At 34.2% G+C, this 8373-nt stretch overlaps 1 protein-coding gene across 1 annotated transcript; it reads right to left on the bottom strand.

Annotated features, from left to right (window-relative positions):
- Positions 1-223: 223 nt before the first annotated feature.
- On the bottom strand, positions 224-5910 carry LOC125504169 (the record flags this gene model as incomplete). The annotated part of the gene is made up of 4 exons (XM_048665755.1): positions 224-3686; positions 5126-5288; positions 5346-5440; positions 5746-5910. Coding segments are annotated over 4 exons (3228 nt in total), but the record flags the coding sequence as incomplete, so codon positions are not given.
- Between the last annotated feature and the right edge of the window lie 2463 nt (positions 5911-8373).

The following is an 8373-nucleotide window of genomic DNA, read 5'->3' as shown; positions in this document are numbered from 1 at the left end:
TTTGTGTATGTGTGTAATACCTCTGAAGATGCGAGCCACTCGYACTTGMGAAACGTCAGGAGGAATTATTTTCCACAACCAGGTTCCAATACCCGAAACACTTAGGAAGCATTTGTTTGTTACTCTGTTATACGTTTAATTGACTACATATGATCAGTTGTTTATTACCTGAAATAAAAGTCTAGTTTACACTGTTTAATGTATATTTTTACTCACTAAATTCAACACAAACATCACAAGAACTACTGTATAATAATTAAATGTATTTTATTAAAAATAAACTTACGGTGACTTAATACTAGTCATTTTAAATCTAATCGCTATTTAATAGTGTGCTGGCATTTCACTTTCTGAAAATTGTCCAAAATTATACTAAATAAATAAATAGGTAGTAGGTACGCTATTTTCATAGTTTTCATATTTTATAGTTTTGTTCGAGGTATGTTCGGTAACCAAAGTTAATCAGTAATACTATGCACATCTACCTATCTGCTCAACTGTTTTTAGTAACATGGCTTAGGCAAGAACAGTAGATATATAAATGTAGGAAGTTCATTACAAACGCGCAAGATTGTACTTAATCTATGTATGTGCGAAGCTGTATAATTATTTTAAATTACATATAAAGTCGCTTATAACTAAATGGTAAAACGAAAAAGTCAAATATCTTCTACATCCATCTATTTCCACCTTCAAATAGCATAAGCAGCTTCCCAGAATTTCTTTTGCTCAGTTTTGTCGGAATATCACTTTGTAGAATGTTCAATTTACTAATTTTTCTTCATCAAATTAGCCTCAACACCCCAAACTAAACTTATACATCCAACAGCTTCGTTCTGCTTGTTATTCTATCTAGGATAAATGGCAACTTACATCACGTCCTAATTCTTATTATCGTCTTTCTCAATAGGCCGACCTTGCTCATCTATTTCGAGTGAAGGTATTAGGGGAGGCATAAATCCATATTCCATTCTAACGCTGCTGTCGTCGAAATGCGACCTGGAAAGGCGATTTTTTCCAGCGTCAGAAGCTGCAGGCCTTTTCGGTGGTATTAGTCCAATGGGTTGTTCAGGTTTCTTCACATTATATGCGTAATTTGAAGATCCTTCAGCTTGGTTACTGTCGGGTGATGAAAATGGGGGCAGATAACCATTGTTAAGTTGAGCATTGGAGAACCTTGCAGACTGATGTTGAGGGGAGGTCCGATATAGATCGTGTGGATTGCTAGTAACTGGCGGTAAATTGGCAATATTCATTCTTGGAAACACCAACAGATTTAACTTTTTCAGCTTAGTGGGGATTCGGCCGTTATTTATGCGCATATTTTGTTTAGGTGGCAAGTACTGATTATTTTCAGGGGCATAGGAGAAATATTGTTGTAAACCATTATGACCGAATGGCTGTTGAGGTGGTTTCAAATTCGAATAATGTACTTGTAGTGCGGACGGTTGATAGGCATTCTGCACTAAAGTGCTGTATTTCTGCTTGCTGAATAGACCAGGAATCTGTAACAGGTATCCTTGCGAGTTGGATGGTACTGAAAACGGCCTCCCCAGGTAGTGAGCTCCAGGTCTTTCAACAAAATACGGCACCTTGCGTTCCACAATTTTTTCTATTGGTTTTTCAACTATTTTTTCATCCGGTTTTTCTATGTAATACGGAACTGGCACTTTGCGCTCCACGATTTTTTCAACTGGTACGGGCACTTGTACTGGTACCTTGACCTCTACGGGATACGGTTGCTTCACTATGTGTTCAACCACCTTTTCCACAGCATAAGGTTGAGGATAAGGAACGCGTACTTCAACCGGATATGGTCTGTCCACATATTTCGTAATTTCTACTGGAACTTGTACGGGTCTTTCTACAATCTTTTCCACAGGATAAGGAACGGGTTTCTCAACCACTTGAGTTACGACAGCAGGACTTTCGGCCTCTTTTTCACGGTATGATTGGTAGTCTCCTACTTGCTCGAAATTTATTAGAGTCTCAGGCAATTGGTCTTCGGCAGCAACGTTCTGCTGATCTTGATTGATTTTAAGCAATAGCTGGCCCCTACCTTGGTTAATCTCTTGCGCCTCATTCTCTTGCTGTTGGTTGCCCAAATGATTCGAGTTAATGTCGTTAAGTATTTGAGTTTGATCCTCACTGTGAGAGTTTGTAATTAGTTGTTCAGCCTTCGGAGATTGTTGTTCGGGAAAATACAGCAAGGTTTTTCCCAGTTCAATATTTTCCACGGCTTTATCTTCGGCTGATCTTACCTGCCCAGAATTTTGTTCCCCGCTAGATAGAATATCGAATCCTAACGGATACTCGTACATGCCCAGGTAGTAGGGGATGGTTTTTTGAATTTGCACCGAAGTTTTCCCATGCGTTTCTACAGTCCGGGTGTCTTCACTTAGTTGTTCTTCTACTTGCTGCAGCTGCACTCCAGCCGTGATAGGAGCTAGAAACTGCGAACTTACTGGTCTTGGAGTTACTAAGACCTGATTACTATTGTCCGTAACTCCTTTGCTAGTTTTTGGTGTAGTGGAAGCAATAAAATTTCTAGCGGTGCTTGTGTATTGTTCTTTGTTTTCCTCAGTTTTTTCAGTCACCGGTTTGGCTTCTGCATCCAGTGCAGAGTCTGCAACTACAATTGGTTCGTTCAGTAAACTTTCTACTGGAGAAAAATCTGGAGCTGGAGAAGTTGATGCTAGAATGGTAGGTGAAACATACTGTCGAAGTAGATTATGAAGGGTGCTACTCTCGAGGCCATCATTGGAAGAATCTGCATCAGAAATGGCAGCATTCAGATTTAGAACATCATCACCACTCACCAGGTTTCTAGTAGAGTCTATTAACTTTTTGGTGTTCAAGAGTGGGTTTTTTGGGTGCAGCCTGGTCCCAAATTCGATATATTGAGCACTGGGGGCAGACTTTTGAACCTGCACAATTTGATTCGGAGGTTTTACTAGTGGAGCGGTTTCCAGTAGGTTTTCATTGTCGTTATTGAAAAGAATATCACTAAGGGCATTATTGTCTGTTGGTTGATTGATGTCAGGATTTCCTACCAGTGCTTCTGGATTAGGAAGCGATTCCAATTGCTCCAGTTTGCGTTCATCTTCCGGCTTTCCTGATGTTTCTTCTTGCTGTGCTTGATTATTCTGGGCGTGTAGCAACTGACGCAGTGGATTTTCTGCTTCAGTAGGATTATTAGTTAGGCGAATATTCGGAAAATTATCCACTTGTGGCGTTTGAATCAGATAAAACACCGGCGTTTTACTGTTAAGGTCCTGAGTGGGTGTTTTGTAGTCTACTAATAAATGCCTGTTTTGCAGTTTTTGGTCATTTGGATCACTAGGAGCGTTAGGTAGTCCCTGCGGACTGATAATCGTATTTTCTGGATCACCACCTAATTGAAGAATTTGATTCAACGGATTGTTAGATTCGGATAAACTGTTCGGTCGCTGGAATAATTGTTGGTTGGGACGATCGAATTCTGTGCTTTCTGCAGGATCTTGTGGTTGCAGAATCAGAGTTTGCAAAGGATAAGTTGAATCTGCCGGGGGTAGTTGTGTATTCAGGCCAGCATCGGCAGGATCTTTGCTTAAGTGTAAAGCTGGATCGAGTTGTTCATTAGATGGATTCAGCTTTGAAAGATTCTCTGCTTTGCCTGGATCAGACGGGTCTTGAGGAATGGATTTCTGGATAGAAAAATATTAATGTTGTTGATAATACATATTTAGGTTACTTAGTTGACTTTGTTTGATTGTTGTATTAATCTGAATTGAATCTTCTAAATTATGAATGCTTAAGGAAGAAATGCAATTATCCAGAGTCAGTCAAATTTTCAACTAATCGTAAAAAATTGCTTAACTTGCTTTATATTTTCCTCGGTGTTTATTATGTAAAAATATTCGGTTTTTATTCTTCATTCATTATTTCACATTTTTTTTTCAAATGTGGTTAACATTTTGAGTCTTTTATTAACTTCAAGTAATAGAACTTGATTAATCAGTGGCGCTTTGTTTAGTTGCCACTGTTTACTCATTATTTTTGACCACATATGTTGGAAATTTAAGCATCATCACTGAGTGATATTGGAAACCGTAAGACACAAAGAGTGAATTAAATTTTAGAAACTGTGAAAATTTGTGCACCGTAAAATTCTATTTTGAAATATTTTTCTATTCCGCTAATGCTAAGCGCTTATGAAGTCTTATGTTGTCCAATCCAGTACACGAATTACTCATGGAAATACTTTTTTTGCAATTATCTATTTATTAATCAAATTATCAGATACTCGATTTGTGCAATAATGTCTAGAGGTCCGAATTTATAAAAGATAAATTAATCTTGATTATGCAACAAAACGTTGAACCAAAAGTTTAATAAAAAACTTTCGTAGAAAAATTTCCTAAAAGATATAACACGGATTTTTGTATCATCCGGCTCTAGTTTTTCTGATACAATTTTATCGCCTGAAAAGTATTATGAGAATTTTTAAATTTAGTTTTCTTTAAAGAAAATTGAGCAGTTTTTATTTTGTTCCGTTTTTCAACAATTTGCCTTTGGAACTTTAAATATCTCTGAATATTTCATTGCTTTGGAGACCCCAATTGTTTGGAAGAACTTGATCGTCATATATCTATATTATTTAAAATTTCGTTCCTGTTCCTTATCTAAAATTTGTTCTTTATTGAATATCCATTAAAAAATAGTTGCACATTTGTCTGAAACGAAAACGGTTAAATCGATGATGTTTGGTCGATTTCGAAGTTCTTCATTAGTCGAAAAAATACAAGTACATTTCAGACACGAAAATTAGTGCTCAATTGAAAGTCAATCAAATTTATAAGAACAACTATTTTATTGTTATCACACTTAATATTCAATAAAATACTTTCTTTTCCTTTGGCGCAAATACTTTAGAATAAACCTTATAATAAAGATTCACATGAGAATACTTTGATCTATTTTTATACATTGATGAATAGGCATGTGTGTATTTGTATATGTGCTAACTGTATGTCTTTCACAATTAATTATTTTTCTTTTGCTACTAATTGAAAATTATTTATCGTTTTTCAATTTAGTGTCAGAAAAGAATTTTAAAATCTCCGTTCTAAAAAACTTGATTTACCTCATTATTCTTCAATTTTATCGCTTCTTCGCCAAAGGCAAAATTTGCAGAACTTTTGCTGTGTGGACTAGAATTACTATATTCCACTACCGGGTGATATCCCCAATCATCAGCGAAATATTTCACGTACTGATTGGATTCAGTGCCATTTTCCACGTAGTATCTGCAGGAAGAGATTTTTGGTTGTTTCAATAAACGGAATTTATATTTAAATACCTACCTTCCTTGCGCATATATTCCATCTCGTTCCTCATCTTTACCTTGCGTCACTTTCTCCTCTTGTATTCTGTAACCATATTCATATTTTGGTGGATTCTGAAAATTTCATTGAAATAGGGTGACAGAATTGATTATCACAATAATGAACTTTTTTTCTATTTTGTTAAACAACAAAAATATTTTATAGCTGAGAATTGATAACACTTTGTGTGCAGTTTTAAGATCAAAATATTAACTAGTCTTTGCCTTGATTGGTTGTGTTAAAGGAACATTTTCACAATCAAACCAAATCTTAATTAATTTTTAATTTTTAAATTATTTTTTATATTTAAAAGACAAACAATACTTAAATATTTTCAAATAAATATTGAAAACCTCAAAACCAATAAGCATCTACTTACAGGGTCGTAGTCTTTGGGCGGCGCTACGAATCCGGGAGGTTTTGTTGCATGGATATTTATAAAGATAAGTATAAATATGAGCGCAATCTGAAAAGTAAATCGGAAGACAAAAGTTATATGTAGTTCAAGAAGGGCATGCCTCTCAGAAATATTTATTGCTGCCAACCGTTAAATGAAGTAAAGACCGATGGATATCTGAATGAAATCATTTTGAGTCTTCTGCTGAGTAACACCATGGTTATAATGTTCTATGCGCTTGTCTACCAGAAAATTTCAGCTAGAATAATTTTGATCTATTAAAGTCATGATAAGTTGCTAAAGTTTATATGTTTCTGTTATTTTTATATTTTTTCTGAAATATATTGATGTTGAATTGAATTGAATTTGATAGCACCGTAGCACAAAATTCTACTTTAATTTAATTGATATGTCAGCAACTTTTCTATCCAGCTTTTCTAATTAGAAATGCTGAAATAAAAATCCTTCTTCATCATTTTTCGATTTATATTGTTTATTTGAAAATAAAATTATTATAAGCAGAAGTAGATCAACACTGTTCCAGCTCTAAAGCACGTAGAAATAACGAGACAAAACCAAAAAAACCGGAATAGTGTCAATTTATTCTTTGCGGTTTTATGAAACGTATAGCCGAATTTTTTGTGGGAAAGAGTATTTATAACGATGTGGTCGATTGTTAATTGAACCGAACTCAATATGCCCTGATTAGGATGTCCTCAATAGCCGACATTTAAATTTTGTATTGGAAATCTGCTATATATTAGTGTATTGAATAGAAAATTCAACTTTTGGACCATAAAATGTCCAACTTGTTCACTACTGCACGGAATTTCAATGAAGCATTGTGAAATTTCGTTGTTTTTACAACAATGGAGTAATTAATTCATTGCCTTCTTCTTGTATTGCCAGCCAAACAATTGCGATTATTCATTGTCCAAAGAAAGCATGCGAATTGTTAATGGCAGTGAAAGAAGTGCAGATCTAATATCTGATGCATTATTTACAGATTAATCAAAGCGAAGCCTAGAGAAGACATTAAAATCGCTAATATTATTTAAATTGGCTAAAGCCGTAATGCGTAATTTATATTTCATGAATGTTTCAACAAATGGTACATTATTTTTGAGAGAAATTGCAATTAAAGTATGCATTGTAAATTACTCTTTGTTAATTTATATGTGATGCATCAATAGGAAACTGACAAAAAGGGAACAAGACTTGTAGTCATAAAAGGACTAGATAATAAATGACTTAAACAGCAACGCCGGAATGAAAGTACCTTCACTAAAGTTCCTGAAGATACATTTTGAAGATACATGGCTAGTTCACCTGCATGCAAGCAATTACTTTCTAAGTAACAATGAATTGTCGCAATTTTATATGAAGGGTTCACTATTAATATTCCAAAAACTAATTACGCATAGATCCTTCTCGAACAAGGTTAAAGCAATCAATCAATTTTTAAACCTAAATAATCTTCATTGCAAATATAGTAAGAGGAAATTTAATTGCCCCATTCGCTTCAATGAAGTGGCGCCTGCAGGTAGGTAAATGTCTTCAGGTGTTTAATTGTCTTCCACTGCACTTTACGAGATGAAATTTATTATTTTTAAAACACTTTAGTGCCTGCTTCCTGGTATGTAGTATTACGTTAAACGATAAATTTCTGCTCTTTGGAATTGATTGCATTTTCAGCTTATTACTGCGATTCAACAAGTTTTTGTTTTGGATGCAAATGTATGGTTGATATTTAATTATAAGGTAGTTGCATCCAATAATATATTTATTATTTTGGAACATTGGATTATTATTTGCTCTGTGCTATCGCGACCCTTTCTCGTTGTTCCAGGATGTTGAAGAAAATTTTATTTTAAATGTATTTAAATAATTTCTTGCTAAAATATGTATTTACTGAAATATTACTGTATATACACTATTATAAACTATGGAAGAATTCCAAAGAAAATTACTTCCATGTAACAAAAATCGGCGGATTCTTAAAGAAAAAGGTTACTGAAAAATATATCTTGCTTTCAAAAATCCAACAGTTCCTAATGAAATCGCAATGAATGAAATTGAAACCAAAATAAAAAAGTGACAGGTTTGTGTTGTAGAATTTACCTTAATGGACGTACTTTCTTTGACTTTCTAAGTGTTTTTTCAATCGGAACAAATACTTACATAATAATGCGGATGCACGCTATTATTGTAGCATAATAATGAGGAGAATGTTTACATTTTTAACATAAAAATACTTTGTGTATATTTTCCTGACTGTATTTCAACTTAATTCAAAAGAAATTCCTGGGTTCCGGTCAATTTTATTGTTTACCATTTCAAATGTCACAAAAACGTTTCGGTGTTTTTCTCCACAATCATCAGTTTGTCTGAAATATACGTTCACATTCGTTATTCGTTTAAAAGAAGAGCTCTGTTAAATATACATACTAAAATACAAATTACAAACATATTAAAAAGTATATTAAAATCGAAATTATAATCGAAAAATAAATTCTAATCTTTTCCCGAACATGATTGTCCTGACTCATCACCTGTAATCCCAAAAGATTCAAACGATTTTAATATACTTTTTAATATGTTTGTAATTTG

The sequence above is a fragment of the Dendroctonus ponderosae genome, unplaced genomic scaffold (assembly GCF_020466585.1).
Source record: "Dendroctonus ponderosae isolate FM_Combo_2020 unplaced genomic scaffold, Dpon_F_20191213v2 Dpon_F_20191213_4, whole genome shotgun sequence".
NCBI classification, from domain to species: Eukaryota; Metazoa; Arthropoda; class Insecta; order Coleoptera; family Curculionidae; genus Dendroctonus; species Dendroctonus ponderosae.
This window is presented reverse-complemented; position numbering and strand designations above follow the sequence as displayed.